Raw genomic sequence first — 17,538 nt, 5'->3', positions numbered from 1 at the left:
CATTCACAAGTTGTATTTCAATTTATTAATTCATTGTCTTCATTTTTACATAACACAGTCCCAACTGGTACATATCTAAAGACACATGAATTATGGCAGTATAAGGTTTAAAAATACGATTAAGTCCAGTCACTGAGAATGCACATACAGTGGGGAAAAAAGTATTTGGTGAGTTTCCCATAGACTTTCTGTTGGATTTTGGCCAAATACTTTTTATCACCACTGTAGCAATTATTTTTTTCACTGTAGACTCAAATAAAACAATGACTGTAATAAGCGGACATGGCTCATTTGTGATAAATCTATACACTTTCAAGTAGTGGTTCTCAAAACGTGGGACGTGTACAGCTTGGAGTACGTGAAACGTTTTTTACTTTTAGATAAAGATTCATGTCAGACCCTCGGTTCAGGCACTCGGTCTTTCCAATCTTAAAAGAAACATTTAAAAACACGTTTAAAGTAACACCGCTCAGTCTTTTCCACACGGTGTTCGTATGAAGTCAGTCCTGGTCCTCGCTGGGCTCCAGGGGGCCGCGGTTCGGGGGCAGACCCGGACTGATCCTCTGCCATCGATGAGGAGGCCAGACGATGTGGGACGCCCGGCCGTGCAGGAGCCCCACGGAGACCTGAGGGAAGACAGAGCTGGATTATCATGCTTTTTATTTTAATTACACTATTACACTCGACTGGTTACTTTTCAAGGCACTAAATGGTCCGGCTCCTACTTGTATTTTACAACTTTTAACTCCATATATCCCTGAGCATGCGTTAAGTTTACGTTCAGTATCAATCTAACTTCACATGAAAACCGTTAGCAGCAAATCAACAATGCTCTACAGTCCCACAGAAAATATATTAAAATGTATTAAAATGTAAAAGCGTATATATATTAATTATGTGTATCTGAAAATGTAATTTAAAAAAGCCTTCGTAAAAAACTAAAAATATGAACTTGCAGTGGCCTCAGGTCGACTGTTCCACAGTTGGGGGCTGTAAAAAGTAAATGAGGCCTCACCATGACTGAGTGCTCATAGGTTAAAAACAAGTTAAAAAGCAAATCAGATACATAAATAGGACTAAGACTATTAAAGGTGCACTATGCGACTTTTTAATTGAAAAAAAATCTTAATATTTGTGCATATTTGACCTTGTAGTGACTAAGTGACTGTATGGGTGCAGCATGGCACCTTTGCTTTCCCTCACAGTGGCGTCTATGATGCTCCAGAATCAATTGTTTTGGGGTTTCTGGACAGTTTCTGGTACAAACCCATAAAAACAACTGATCCTGGAGCGTCATAAAGGCCACTGTGAGGGAAAGCAAAGGTGCTTTGAAATTGCCTTTATTACTGTTTTAGGACTGTTTAAGCAAAGTAACTTAGTCGCTACAAGGCCAAATATGCACAAATATTAAGATTTTAAGATATTAAGACATAGTGCACCTTTAAGAGCTGTAAAAAAACACATTTTAAATCTTTACATTAAACCTTTTCAGTTTGGGCCACACAGGTCTGCAGATTCTGTAGTTTCTTTTAAAACTCTTCTCTTACCACCCTGAACCGAGTGCATAGTCTTCAGTTCGGCTTTACCCAAATCTAAAAGCTTCTTGACTTTGAAACCTAAGGCCCATAAAACTGATCCCAACTTTTTTGTCTTGTTTATGTCACGTTGTTTATGCACGTTTGTTGCTTAGCTGTCACTTTTTTGTCGTGTTTTCATCCTTGTTTTTCGTCTCTATTTTGACGCTTTGAAAGCTTTTAGATTTGAGTAAAGCCAAACTGGAAAAAAAAGTGCTCCGTTCAGGTGGGGTTTAAGAGGTTAAATCATATTTTTAACTTTGTTATTGTTACTGTTAGACTTAAAGGGACTATACAGAGTTTAAAAATGTTAAAATTATGTATTTTCCTCCGCCTTCATGTTCCAGCCATGTCCTAATGTGTAGAATGAGCCCAGACCTGTTCACCACAACTGCCTCTAAAATCCTGCACTGTCACTCAAAAAGTTGTTACTTCGGGTCTGAATTGACGTCATGCACGAGCTTAATATCAAAGCTGCAGTTACGCGTAAGACCTGAGGTGGCAGTAGTGAGCATAAAATGGCTAACTTGCATCTTGTCTCTTTCAGTATTTGTGTATTTTATTTGCTAAAGGTTGTTTGCTGGATGTGAAACACTTTGTAACATTGTTTTTTCTACTCTTTATTTATACAGGTTTATCAATGGAGACACAATGCCTCATTTCAAAGAGTGCTAATTAAAGAATGTTTATTATTACTGTTACATGTTGTCAACTTTTCACCTTTTTTTTGTAAAATTTAGATTTGTTTTTCATTTTACTCTCCAAAGTGTCATGTTAAAGCAGTACTAAGGAACTCATGCCCCTACCCCACTGCAGGTGTCGTAGCTTGTTGCGTTTCTTTACACATTAATTGTCCGTGAGAGTAAATACTACGCTGACAGAAAATGCAAAGGGAGAGAGGGATATTGTACATATTGTACATTACACAAGATAGAGATAATTTCACTCAAACTTGGCCGTAAATACTATTTAAGTGTTAAGTGGCGCTAGCCCGCAGTTAGCTTTGCCCGTTAGCCTGTTAGCCTCTTCTTCGTGATTCCATTAGTGTGTATTGGTGGCTCCGGGTTGGAGTGGGTAAAGCTGCAATTGTGGTTTTCTGGCCCCAGGGGGAAATAAAAGGCCCCCCAATCATCCCATTAACACTTGTAGTACCCCCAGAGGAACTACGAAAAGGATTTATTAAGGTAAACAAGTTACTTAGTACTGCTTTAAGGTATCACTGATTATGTCCTCAGCCAATTATTTTGTAAAAGAAACCTAGTCAAAGTCTTCACGAAGATAAAGAAATCTTTATATTTCCCTCGATGTTCCCAAAAACCTCGACTTGACAACAATAACAAAGTATCACCATACACATACCCCCCTTTTTTATGCAATAACTGCTTTGTACCAGTGTCTCTTAAGGAAATGTGGGTAAGCAGATGCAATGTCTACTTTAGTCTTAGCAGAGAAGTGTAAGTACTTCACTTTGAAAGCCTCATATATTTTTTCAGGAGGCGCTTGAGTGAAATTTAATACAGACTTAGTGAAGTGTTCTGTTTGTCACTCCAGGATGCCGCTTTGAGAACGATAGAAGTATTTAATCAAAGCGCGAATTGCAATGAAGAAAATGGCAGCAAGGTCTGAATGTTTTTCATCATATATTTTAAAAGTTATAAAAATACTTTGATGCCTGAAAATGCTAGTCTTTGAAGTGAGAAATAGACACAGAAAAACAACTCAAAATCCAACATTTTGCTTTCATACTTTCCTCTCTGAATTGACCACTTATTGCAGGGTTTTTCTATACTAATCACATTCCTTTTTCTTCGTACCGGTCCAAAGCTGTTGCTGTCCAGACTGTGTCCGTGATGGTCTCCCTCGATCCAGAAATGTCCATCTGGAACTCGGACGTATCTGTTCTTATAACCCAGCGTTCTGTGGGGAAAAGAAACGGCATAATTGACACTGAATAAGACGATCAGAATAAACATTTATATGAAAACATCCGCACCAGCATAAACAACTAAACCAAGGCCAACTCGGGACTAAGCCAGTTCTTAACCTCTTAACCTCCACCTGAATGAGCTCATTTTCTCCCATTTGGCTTTACCCAAATCTAAAAGCCTCTTGCAAAAACCTGCAACATAATAGTGAGAAAAATTAGACAAAATGAAAGAAATGAATGAAAACGCAACAAAAAAGTGACAAAAATGGACAAAAATGTGATGAAAATGTGATGAAAAAGTGACAAAAATGTGACAAAAAAATTACAAAAAATTTACAAAAATGTGATGAAAATGTGATGAAAATGTGACAAAAAAATTTACAAAAAAAAATGTACGAATAAGTGACGAAAAAGTGACAATGTGACAAAAATGTGTCAAAAATGTGATGAAAAACTGACAGAAATGTGATAAAAACGTGACAAAAATGTGACAAAAAATTACAAAAAAAATGCAAAAAAGTGACAAAAATGTGACAAAAAAGTGATAAAAATGTGACAAAAAAGTGACAAAAATGTGACAAAAAATGGACAAAAAGTGATGAAAAAGTGACAAAAATGTGATGAAGTGACAAAATGTGACAAAAAATATACAAAAAAATGACAAAAAAGTGACGAAAAAATGACAAAAAAGTGATGAAAAAGTAATGAAAAATGTGACAAAAAAATGACAAAAATGTGAGGAAAAAGCAACAAAAGAGTAACAGAAAAGTGGCAACCAAGTGACAAAAACGCAAGAAAAAAGATCTGTTTAAATGAGGTCTGTAGGTCTGGGCGTGACACTGGCCTATACTGTAAGCTTTTAGGTTTGGGTAGAGCTGAACTGGAGAAAATGCACTTGGTTAAGGCGGGAGTTAAGAGGTTAAGTCCCTATAACTTGATTCAAAACAACAAAAGAGGAAGTGCATACACATTTTAAATAGTTAATTGTGGTCGTTGCTGACACGATAATGTAATCAAAAGCCTTTTAAAACATGCAGGCGGCTCATTAGAGAAGAGCTGCTTATTTGTTCACGAGCCACCGCAGTTTTCACACTTGTGCTTCTCTCTCTTCTTCGAGAGGAATGACCTCCACCATTGTGTTTGTGCTTCACTTTTCTCAGTGTGATTATGCTGTGAGCTAGATCGAGGATGTTTGGTGATCAATGTTTATATCACTGTGACTGTGAAGAACTTTTCTAATTTGATCGGTTAGCCTTGAGTTGTAGCCGCTGCATCCCTGGCAGCAAACGCAGACGCTCCTCATTTGTTCAGAAACAAAACACCTATATACTATTGGCTTTTTCGAGGTTTACACAGCTCGCAGAAAGTCATATTCAATGCTTTGCAACACCATTTTAATGCCCAAATTCAATATTTCTGAGTGCCACAAATGCAAGAAATCTTCACATATTTCTTTTCTTAAGAAACATTCTCTCAAACAGACGAATGAGGGAAATTTCTTATATTCAAAACCAAAGTGGTTAAATGGGCAAACACTTGACCAACAAAAATGTGTCTATTTCAGCCAAAACGGCATTTGAAGGTGTTTTAGGCCCGAATTTTTATATTTTTCAGGAATTTACGTATCAAAAATAGTTCAGCAATGTCATTATTTTCCTAGAAATGCAGATTAAATGCCGGTGTCAATCCTATTCAATGCTTTAACGACATTTAAGGCCCTAATTTTGGCACAATTTATTTAATTCCTTTAATAATCCTGGTTCTGGACACCTGGAACTGTAGAATGGAGACTAGTTTGTAAAAGGGTAACAATGAAGAAGAAAGAAGAAAGAAGAAGAAAGAAGAAGAGGAAGAAAGAAAGAGAAGAAAGAAGGAAAGGAAGAAAGAAAGAGAAGAAAGAAGAAGAGGAAGAAAGAAAGAGAAGAAAGAAGAGGAAAAAAGAAAGAGAAGAAAGAAGTAAGAAGAAGAAAGAAGAAGGAAGAAGAAAGAAGAAGAGGAAGAAAGAAAGAGAAGAAGGAAGAAGAAAGAAGAAGAAGAAAGAAGAAGAGGAAGAAAGAAAGAGAGGAAAGAAGAAGAAGAAGGAAGAAAGAAGAAGGAACAAGAAAGAAGGAAAGATGAAGGAGAAAAAAGAAGAAGAAGAAGAAGAAGAAGAAGAAGAAGAAGAAGAGGAAAGAAGAAGCATCCCTGTGACCACATTAATCCTGACCTATTGTACATGTTTTTAATGATAGGGGAAACCGGAGAACCCGGAAGACTCAACCCCTCACAAATCTTTCCCCCAGGGCCGCTGCAAGCCATTTTGGTGCCCTAAGCGCAAATGTTTGATTAACCAATAAAAAAAAAAAAAAGCAATTCACAAAAAGTGCAGGGACGAGGTAGCTCATTAACATTGAACACACTCTCGAAACTTAAAGAGACTAGATGCAAGTTGGCCATTTTATGCTCACTACTGCCACCTCAGGTTTTATGCGTCACTACAGGTTCTATATAAAGCTCGTACATGACGGCACTACTACCTGAAGTAACACCTTTTTGAGTGACAGTGTAGGATTTTAGAGGCAGTTGTGGTGAACAAGTCTGGGCTCATTCTACACATTACTGGAACATATAGAGGGAGGAAAATGCTTAGTTTTAACATTTCTAAACTCCGTATAGTCCCTTTAAGTTTACAGCGAATGTACTACGTTTGTGTGACGGGCAGTGCGGCTCAGGGATTCCCTCTGTTTGTTCTATAATCGTTCTCATTGGCCCACATTTCTGTAGCTCTTCTTTCTCATCGTTCTCTTTGAATACGATCCCCTTTGTCAGCTGCGTTCATTTAATAACGGCGCAAATACTGTACAATGCCATTCGATCACAATGGCCTCAATGCGGAGCCCCTTGATGAGCGTATTGGGCTCACACATCAGCTTTGTGAGAAAAAAAACACTAATGTCTGTTGGCCAACCAGAAAGAGCGACACTAAAGATCAGGCATCCCCAACCCGTAGCTCTCCAGACTTTTCTGGGTAGTTCGCCAAAGGATTTCTACATTTCTGCAAGCGCTTGATGACTCACATGTTCAGAAGCATTTTCTTTTTGTAATGAACATTTTGAACACAATCTGCAGGGTAGAAAATGAAAGTTAAAGGATCTGTATCCTGCTATTTTAGCCATCCCAAAGTAAAGTATAGGCATTTATATGATATATTGTACCTGTACCACTATGGAGCACTATTTTTTTGGACAAATATAAGTATTTTCTGGGGGTATTTTGCAAACCCGGAAGACAAGACGCTTCGATTCAGTTAACTCCACTCCCTCTCTCCGAGCGGATCTGCCCATGCATTATTAGCAGTAAAATAAATATAAATATCACAGCAATAAGTGATGCACGATGCAGTTATAAGGAGTTGACATCTGCAACACAACTTCATAAATGGCTAACACACACACGCTAACACACAAGCTAACACACACACACACGCTAACACACAAGCTAACACACAAGCTAACACACATGCAGTTATATGGAGTTGACATCTGCAACACAGCTTCATAAATGGCTAACACACACGCTAACATACAAGCTAACACACACATACTAACACACACGCTTACACACAAGCTAACACACAAGCTAACACACACGCTAACACACAAGCTAACACACACACTAACACACAAGCTAACACACACACTAACACACACGCTAACACACAAGCTAACACACAAGTTAACACACAAGCTAACACACACGCTAACACACACGCTAACGCACGTTAATCCACTTTGAGAAGATTCACCAAACATCCATCCAATAGCAAAACAACATGGCTAAAAGCTCCAAAAAGTCGATTGCATGATATAGACCCTTTAATTAATTTAATTTGTATTGAAAGATCATCTTGGCTAGAAATTCTTCAGGGTGAAATCCGCCTGTGTTTTGAAGCATGAATATCTCTCTGACGTTTTTGTTGCGTAAAAGCAGACCCTGGTAAAGATTCTCGTAGTCATAAATATACACACATTTACGCACGCTCATACGTGCCGTTTCCAAGTGTTAAACTGTAAAAGTCAGAGCACCTGCCGTGAAAACAAGTTTCTACCATTTCAGCTGGATTTCGTCATCTTGTTATCTTTCTACTTTGTTTTGAAAAAAAGTCTTTTGATGATTGCCTTCACTTTGGAGAATAGAAAAATGAGTCAGAGCCAGCGGTTTGGGCTGTAACTCGTGAAATATGTTCACTCAATCTCTATCAACAGAAACGTGAATAACTGTGTGATTGCCCCGGACTGAATCGAGAGTCGGGACATTTCGAGGCAATTGGACATTTGCTCAAATTGACAGAGACGTGAGGGGAAAAAAAATGAATTTTTATCAAGCAGGAAATTGAGTTTTTAAAATATGCCCCGATACTTTTCATTCTCTTTGTCAAAGGTCTTTTAAGGTGATACCGTCCCCTGCTGCACCATCTGCTCTCATATTCACCTTCACTACATCCGGAAAAGTGGACATGAGCAAAACTGGCCTTTCACAAAAGCCCCGCCCCCTTAACTACTGTTGCTAGCTCTGACAAGAAGTGGATTTCAACACATGTCATAACTGGATAGGAGTGCGTGCTAGTGACTCTTTTTGGTGCAAAACCAGCGCCATGTCCTCCAGGTTGGGGCAAAATCGGTTGCTACGTGCTGTGGAGGAATATTAAAAACATGCAACAAAGGGAACACTACAACAGTTGAGGATAAAGCTCCAAAATGCAACCAGCACAGTTCTGTGGACCAGTTTTTCCCAACCAGCTGCATGGGGGACGCCTGGGGCTTCTTATGCACTTAGCAGGGGGTACTTGGAATGACCTCAGATTAAAAAAGGTGAAACCGAGAAGCACGGTTTTTAGGAAATTGAAATTGAATTTGAGGCTATTTTCGCTTAATTTTGAACACTCCACTGAATATTGAATAATCCGAGTCGAGTTGATAAAAATATTGGCAAGAAACTCGAGCTAAGGGCTACTCAAGAGTATAAATGAACAACTTGCGACTAGACCTGCTCTTGCACTACCGGGTAAGCTTTCTTCTTGTGTTTGTGTGATTGTTGATTTAGCTAGCTCGTGAAACCTACAGACAGATTAGTAATGATTCTCCAGCCGAGATGTCCCTGTGCTCCGAGCGCTGGCAAAACAAAAAAGCACCCGTTGCAGCTGAAATATCAAGGCTCAACTATGCACTTAAAAAGTGAATGTACCAGAATATTATTCCAGTGGCAGAAACAGCTTTTTGTGATTATGGCCAGCAACGACAGCTCGTAAATGAGTCTTACCTTGGCTTACAAGTTAGCAGACTTTGAAAGGGAAAAACCCACTTCACTATTTTGTACCTCAGGAGATCTGGAAAATAACGTATAGCTGGGACAGTCAAGTTTTCTTAATGGAGGGCCAATTTTTTTCATTGTAAAAAGGCCGAGGGCCGAAGCCGCCAATTTGAGGCCAGAGTAAAGCACCGCACTGGAAACATGGCCATCTTAAATGAGATAAATGACTTAAAATTGCTTGAATAAAGGTTCTTTATGTTGAATTTGAGTCTGTTTGGACTAATCTAAGATAAAGATACAAATGCTGATGCCAGTGGAACATAACAACATAAAACCCACTTTGAAATCAGACAAATTAACTTTTACTTTTAAAAAGATTTGTTTTTCACTTGAAATTATACAATATCATCTGAATTAAGAGAATAATGACTTGTTCCATTGGCGATAAGATGTTTTATCTGATCTAAGACCAAATCTACACAAACTTTTGATTGAATCCCTTAATTCAAGTAGGTTTCTGTCATTTCTTTCTCTAAAATTATTATTATTATTCCAGCGCACTTTCTACAAATGCCAGTGTTGTACATAATATGACCTACTTGGAAGTATTAACAGTATTTCTCCCATATAACCCTAAAAAAAGTGATTTTTTCGTTGCCTCTGACGTATATCAACGGTTGCTATGAGGTATGATTGGACAATGGACACCATTTAGGGCGAGGGTTTTGGCAAAGATCAATTGAAGCTTAAAAACATTAATTCGGGCACCTCAGCATTGATATTATGCTTAGGATTGTGGAATATCTACAGTGTGTAGGATATAAACAGCAAGGAGTTTGAGATTGGTGGAGAGATGATTTCCTGGGAGTGTCTCAACAGCCAATACCTGATGAAGTCTCCCTCGAGGCCGATGACCCTCTTGATGATCTTCTGCTGTGGGTTCTTGGGAGACCTGTGAACATAAAAAACATGTACGTTAAATCGAGACAAAACTGTCCACCAATGAACGCCTGGGGGAGGCCAACACACAGCAAGATACAGTAATCTGGCTTTGTAGCAACTTTTAAGGTCTAGAAAGGCTTATCTACAAAGTCCCAGAAAACTTAGTGAACGTCCCAGAAAACAAAATCAATCCCTGCACCCATAATTGCCATAATATTTGTACAACCAGCAAAGTGGACAATCATCACAGTGAAACATTACCGACAAGTACAGAACTATGAACCATCTTCCTTAAGCAAACAAAACAACCGGTGTCTCTCTTTTAAACTTTTAGTACCCGTCATTATGAGCAATTTGTCAACATCTGGACACACCTGTCTTTAGCTTCATTTGTTTCGCAACATCTGTCAGAGGCTTTTTTTCCCCTTCTCCCTCCATCCACGTTTAGCACTCTTTATTGGCAGCTCATAAAACTCCATTGCCAGAGGCTGCTTTTGTTTTCCTTCTTGTTCTATGTGTGTGCAAGCCTTTGGTCAAGTTTAGCTTCAGGTGGTCATTTCTTCTTTTATTATAGGACGATATAAAATGAGAATAAGCTTTTTTGGGGGGGTTTTGTTTTGGTCCTGGAGGGAAAGGGTTTTAGCGCAGCAGATGCCCAGCCTCGTTTATGACGAGGCTCCAAAAACAAAAACCCAGTGGTGTTGCTTGTTTGCCTATTTTGAAATCTGGCCTCGTTTCGACAGGAGAAAACAACAGACAAAAAAACAATAGACAACATCTCTCCACGGGGTAATTATTGTTCAGCAGATATAGTCTAGACACATTCAACTTTGAAACAAATGCAAGATGTTTACAAAGGTTTGCTTTTCATTTTAAATTCACTGAGCATTCCTGTCTCCCTTTTTGATCTTTTATCCATGTTTTTACATTGTTGCCTAGTTAAAAGAGATTTCACGTTAAGTCATGAAGTTTTGAGTCATCTTATTCCCTTTAGTCATTACTTCTACACCGTATTTTGTTTGAATTATAAACTGTGTCTCAAATCAAATGGCTGTGACCTGCGGGGTTCCACAGGGATCGATCCAGGGACCCCTTTTATACTATCAGTAATTGGTTCCATTAGGTCAGGTAATACGCAGCAGTAATGTGTCTGACCACAGATCAATTCGAATTCAACATCCTGAAAGGGCTGGGGGTAATGTATTACTTTTTTCAGTAACTGAGGTATATAACGTATTACTGAAACAAATATGGGAATATATTGGTCAATAAAATTCAGGTCAATCAATCTTTTCATACACAGGTGCATCGAAAAGTGCTTGACATTTAAAAAAGACATTAAAAACCTTCTCGCCCGTCAAACCCTCCCACCCTCCCGATACAGTTATCACAATACACACACACACACCTACACCCCCTACCCTTTACTCTACTCTCACACTCACACACAGAATCAAAATAATGGCCCCTTCCGAAACGAGCAGATTGGTAAGAGGTCTAACGCCAAACCGGATGTGCGTCAGCGTCCGCCATGACAAGAAGCTTCCGAATTGGTCTGTCAGTTAGGAAGGAGTTAGGGAAAGGAGCCTCAAACTATCACAGCCATTAGCATAGGGACCTCTGATGCTAACTAACCAGTGATTAGGAGCTATGTGCCATCCCATAAGCTCCACCCTCAAGTGATTCATGCACAACCACTGATGATTGACAGGAGCACATTTAATAATAAAAATAAGATTCTGCACAAGCCAAACTTTATAAAAGTGACAAATCCATGTTGTCGTCGCCAAAGCTCAGTCACATGTCAGTGTGTTAAAGAGTAAACTCAGTAAATGGCTCATCATCTTTTACATAGTGTAGCTTTATGAAACAGCTGTTGAGATAAAACAAGGCTAAAGGGAAATGTGAAGTCTCCTTTAGATTTTTCTTTATTTCTCCTTACATGTCTTTATTTGGACACTATGCTGTGCATATGCAATACAGTAGGTGGCGACATGCATTTTTGTTTGCCTGCCAATGACCTTAAAGAAGAAAAGCAGCAGTTGGTGATGTCACTTCCCCTGGATAAGGACGGTCGAATTGGACATAATGTTGCAGAAACTCTAGTTCACTAACTGCATAGAGATCCAACAGTTGACCCCATGAAAGGTTAAGGACTAGTTGCTAGTGTTAGTACTTAAAGGCTATAATTTGATGGTTTCGGACGCAGCCCAAGTACATAAGGCTGGGTACAGATGACCAAGGTGAGGAAACCCCACCAGAGGAGCCGTCCTCCCCGGGAACAGCAGACCAGCCACGACCGCCCGGGCACCGACACAAGGGTCCCTATAGGAGGCGCAGCAGAGACACCACACCTCCACCTGGGCACCCACAGGACAGCACCCACACAGCCACAGCCAGTCACAGCTCCCGAGGCAGAGGGCTCCTTCAGAGGAAACACTGGAGATTCCAAAAATATAACAAGCAGTATAAAAACATTGATAAAAAAGTTCAATAAGAAAGGAAAAAACAGTAAGAAACTAGAAATAATGATCAAAATATCAAGTTATCAAGATTAATAAATGGATAAATAAATAAATGGGACTAAAATAAATAAGCAGGTATCAGCAAAAAAGTGGGTCTTGAGCCTGCTCTTAAAAACATGAACTATATGAACTACTAAACATTTTAACTACACCAGAGAGAGAGCCTTGGAGTTTCTATTTTTTGTGTGAAATATAAAAGCTGAAGTTTCCAAAAGAATGTTTTTCAGCCTTAAGGCCACGTAAATGTGTGGAGTTTGCGTGTTCTCCCTGTATCTGTGTGGGCTTCTTTAATTATGCACATCAGGCTAATCCCAGTAGGTCTGGCTGGAGATCTGAGAGTGGGTCCCCAGGCGCCGCACACCGGCCGCCCTCCGCTCCTGACCGGTCGCCGCAGCAGTATTTAAAGACAGGTCAAATGAAGAGGACAGATTTTCCAACCCATGGGGACAATTAACTGTTAACCTTCAGTTGTTTTCAAGGGAAATGCGGAATAGAAGCTCATTATAAAAACCCAACCTTTAACAGTTTACCCTTTTGCCCAAAACATAATGTTCAAGGATGAAGCGCGAGTATCACAGAATCCTTCTCTCGCTTTGTTATACATAAGCAACAAGATGAAAAAGATCATTTGTTAGAGCAAAGCGATAGTAATGCAGACATTTTTTTTAAACTTGTGACCTGTTTATGTGGAAGGTTTAATCATTTCTTAAGAATACAACTTATCCTTGGAGAAATTGCTCTTCTGGGCCTGCACAGTATGAGAAAAATTATTCTGTCTTGAATTTTGCAATATTTCAAAAAAACATTTCAACACAGTACGTGTAATCAAATTCAAACTAAAATTGTAAGCACTTTTTATCATCAAATTGTGTCAAAACAAGGCTTAAGAAACACAAAATCAGGACCAAAACGAGCCAAATAAAATGGAACCAAATCAGGGAAATCATAACAACACATGACATGCAATAGGTTGCTCTCAGTAGGATGGAAAAACGGAGTGATTTTGCGATATATCGTGGCTTCAGTATGAATATTGTGTCAGCTTATATAGTAAAAACTATAATTTGATGATGAATTGTGCAGTATCTTGAAATTAAATACAAATAACCAGAGAAGAGAACATTATATATAAACGAAGCAACAGTGGATAGTGCACTGACAAACCTTTATAATTTGAGTTGTTTTTGCAAAAGGTGATTATTATTATTTCTTCTCATTTACGTATCAGATTTGTGGCCAAAAATACTGTAATACACATCATTTCAAATGTTAAATCAGGTGCAACTAAAATTTACCTTTATTTGTCAGCTTGTACTTGTACTTGTGCCAGTGTTTATTTTGTCCACGAAAATATTTAGTCTTAATTTTAGTCAAAGTGATATTTTTGCTGACTAAAATAAGACTAAATGAAAATGAAAAGGGGAGACGAAAATCTGAAAGAGCCTCTTATCATGTAAATTCACTACCAAAGGAACAGCTCTGAGCTTTGTTCATGTGGGAGCAGCTCCATGAAGCAGAGGAACAAGATTAAATATGATTATTATGAATATTATAAATGCAAAGTTGACTAAATGTACATGCAATTTTAGTCAACTAGACTCAATTTTTAATTTTTTTTTACTAAATCTTGACTAAAACTGAATTACATTTTCGTCAAAAGACCTAAACTAAATTAAAATATGTTGTCAAAATGAACACTGGTTCCCACTGCTGCCTGCGGGGGGAGCTCCACCAGCCCTGGCCCCTTATGTTTCCAGAGCCACTGCCTTATCACTGCACAGATATTATTTAAAGGAACAGGCCACCGTTTTTACATACTGAGATATGTTCTTACCTGAGCTTAGACGAGCTGATTACCTGTCTGGTCTTTGTGCGTGCGCTCAGTCACACAAAACGACCAAAGATGTTGTTAGCATTTGGCCTCTCTCAGTATATTCCTATAGCACCAAACTGGGGTGAAGTTTGAAGCTACCACGCTCTTCCACGGGCACGGACAAAGACCAGACAGGTACGTATCAACTCGTCTAAGCTCAGGTAAGAACAGGTCTCAGTATGGAAAACCGGTGGCCTGTTCCTTTAAAGCTAGAAAAGGAAAAGTATAATTGTTCAGCTACCCAAATGAATGTTTTAAAGCCTCTTTTAAATACCATATTCATAATATGTCCGCCGATATTGAAAGGTTTAGAACAGTGCTTCCCAAAGCGAGGGACCCCCTGAGGGACCTCAAGGCACTGCAGGAGACAACCCAAAGCTTGTCTAGAGAACATTACATTGAAAAAACATTGCTTTTGAACGGAAAAGTCTATGTGTTTGTAAAAACTTAAAACTTTAATCAGCATTTTTGTCATATTGTCATTGCTATTTGTTATTATATGTCATTTTAAGCAGTAAAACACATGATTGAAAAGAGTGGATTATCATTTTGGGGGGGGGGGCCCTCGTGGAATCTTTCATTCGATAAGGACGTCTCTCTCTAAACCAAGCTGATCTTTACTTCCCAGAACGTACGCGAACCCTCTCAGATGCTCGCAGACTTCCTCCTCCCCCGTCTCTCCCGTTCTCTCTCTCTCTCTCTCTCCCCGTCTGTCCCTCCTCCTTCGCTGCATCCTCTCCGTTGCCGTGGGGACAGCGCTGGCTCGCGTCGTGACCGACAGCCCCGGCGTCCAATGGGCCGCCTCCTCGCGCCTGTGTGCCGACCGCTGATTGGCCGCGTCTCTGGGGAGAGCTCCGGAGGCTGTATCAACGTGTGGGTTATAGCGATGCGTTTCTCTGCCACTTTGTGTGTGTACATAATTGAGTGATGGATGATGTCCTATTCTCCGGCAGCAGCGGATTTTACAAGGCTACGCTGTCTTTGAACGCACCCCCTTTCCCCCTACTCCTCCTCCTCCTCCTCCTCCCCGCCTTCCACGCGTGTCGGAGAGAGACATTCAAGGGAAACTAGGAGATAACCAGGCACCGATTCCACATTTTTTTTTCCTTCTTTGCGGCTGTTTTGTGGATCTTTAACATGCGGCGCCGCTTCTCGCCCCTCGCGCCCACGACGGACAGACCCGTGTCGAGAAATGCGGCGGCGATGCGGTGATGCCAGGAATTTGTGGCTAAAGAAGTGACTGCAGCGAGGAAGGAAGAGACAGAAAGGGGAGGGGGGGGGAAGAGACAACTGCATGCATCTTATGGTGAGTGCGATGTTCGGTGTCTTTTTTCCGAGGCTGCTGGATTGCGGTTAGAGTCCGAAGCTTTGCAGGTTCTGGCAAAACTCGCGGCGTGAGGGGATGTCTTTGACGCAGAGACGGGCATGCTCTCCTTTCACGCACACACAAAACAAAAAAAACTGCAAAAAGTAAAATCCAACGTCTAAAATATCACACTTAGGAATGGATACATGCAGACTTTGGATTGCGTTTTGGGAGAAGGGCGGGCAATGTGAAGCAGTAAGGATTTTGCTTCAAATGGAAGTTCAGGCTAAATGTTTTCGGTGACAATTTTGGAATCTCAGAAGAATCAAACTAATTCTTCATTTTAGTTGCAAGCAAGGGGTTTCAGTGTGGAGGGGATTGATGGGAGTTTTGCAAATGCAGCAAGCAGTGATGCATGGGGGGAAAAAAAATTGACGGGATGACAGAACTTTGCGTTTCATGAAGCGATCGCGAAACAAAAATGCGGAAACATGGCAAAGGAAGCAGCTTTTTTTCCTAACCAGAGCAAAGTGAGGAAAGCAGTATTTTTTTTTTTGGGGGGGGGGGGGGGGGGAGAAAGCTTGTGGCATTGACTTGCTCGGCGTCACTCCACAGGTTATTGCCCTATAGGCAGAAGGGGAGCAACAAGCTGTGACAGTATTAGCGATAAAAAATATGAATGGGAATGAAATATACATGGAAGTGTCTTATCAGCAAAATAGACAGGCAGCTAGATGTCCCGAAGGCAAGACATTTTATTAGGGAGAGAACACATATTAAAAAAAGAAAAGGAAAAAGCCTCTAGGGAAATGGAGAGAGAGAGAGAGAGGAGAGAGGAAGGGAGAGTGATAGAGTGTGTTAGAGAGAGAGAGAGAAACCACCCTATTTGTCAAATCTAGTGAGGACAAACAGGCAAAGCATGGCGCAGGAAATGGCTAAATTGACTGTTAAGGCATAAAGAGAAAAGAGCAGGAAATGAATGTTTGGGTGATATGATAAAAGCAGCAGCAAGCAAAGGAATCAGTACAATTGAGACAAAACTGCAGCTGAATGTGTTTTAGAGTTTGTGTTTTCGACAAACTTAAGTTGTCGAGATATGTCATCATTGTCAAAGATTTCGTGCTTTTTTTTTTTGGCCCAATTCATTCACTGACTTTTCACCAAAACGGCAATTTCAACAATCACATCCAGCAAATCGCACAGGCTGCAGCGAGTGGCGTGACTGAGTGACAAAGGGTTTGCACTTACATCATCTTCCAGTTCGACAGAGCCGTCAACGTCCCCGACCGAGTGTCCAAAGATTTCAGAACTCGGCCTCGGCGCTGGTTTTGAGCCTCTGTTTGCGAGGTTGTGGCGTTATCTGCATGATTAGTATGTTCTGTCAAAACAATAGGTGCCCTTTGCCTTGGCAGCGACCGGTGCCGATTTGTTTTGTAAGGCCACAGGGGAGAAAATAATGGGGGGGGGGGGGGGGCCCACTCGTTGACTCGGTTAGAGGGAAACACTGTAAGAGTGTAATGTAAAGCAGTGGGTGGGGGGGGGCTCCTCGAAAACTGCAGGGGAGGGGAGGAGGGGCGGAGCTTTCTGAGGGTAAAGGAGCAGGTCAATGCATGGTTTAAAAGAATCTATCAATCAAATAGTTTTGTACAGCCCAATATCATAACAGGGGTTGCCTTATGGGGCTGCACCAAACATTAAAGCAATGAAACAAAACAATAAGTGGGGTCGGCGGTTCGAATCCCGCAGGTGCACACTGTCGTTGTGTCCTTGGGCAGGACACTTCACCCACCTTGCCTCCAGTGTATGAATGAGAGTGTGAATGGGTGAGTTGTTCCTTGATATAAAGTGCTTTGAGTGCCTAAAGCAGGGAGAAAGGCGCTATAGAAATGTGACCTACAATGTAAAGTTCAGGCAAATGAAGTATCCAGGCAAACATAAGTGTTGGCAGTAGGTGATGATAAGCCGGGTGGGTGTCCCCCGTCCTTAGACTCTCCGACATGGTGAGGAAAAACTCAAAACCCCAGTAGGAGAAAACAGAAACCTCGGCGAGAACCACAGAGAGAGACAGGCTATAGATAGGCCCACGGCTGATGGGAGTCCTT

General features: G+C 40.4%; 1 protein-coding gene across 2 annotated transcripts in view; it reads right to left on the bottom strand.

Moving 5' to 3' along the window:
- Positions 1 to 259: 259 nt before the first annotated feature.
- immp2l (inner mitochondrial membrane peptidase subunit 2) overlaps positions 260 to 17,538 on the bottom strand; it is a 173,971-nt gene continuing 156,692 nt past the window's right edge. For both annotated transcript variants that reach the window (XM_079567152.1, XM_079567153.1), the window contains exons 4-6: positions 9,677 to 9,742; positions 3,389 to 3,491; positions 260 to 626 (exon numbers count right to left, since the gene is read on the bottom strand). In XM_079567152.1, the coding sequence (XP_079423278.1) occupies positions 501 to 626; positions 3,389 to 3,491; positions 9,677 to 9,742 (295 nt within the window). In that variant the 3' untranslated portion in view covers positions 260 to 500. The remainder of the gene's footprint in view (positions 627 to 3,388; positions 3,492 to 9,676; positions 9,743 to 17,538) is intronic.

The sequence above is a fragment of the Gobius niger genome (assembly GCF_951799975.1).
Source record: "Gobius niger genome assembly, chromosome: 12".
Taxonomy (NCBI): Eukaryota; Metazoa; Chordata; class Actinopteri; order Gobiiformes; family Gobiidae; genus Gobius; species Gobius niger.
This window is presented reverse-complemented; position numbering and strand designations above follow the sequence as displayed.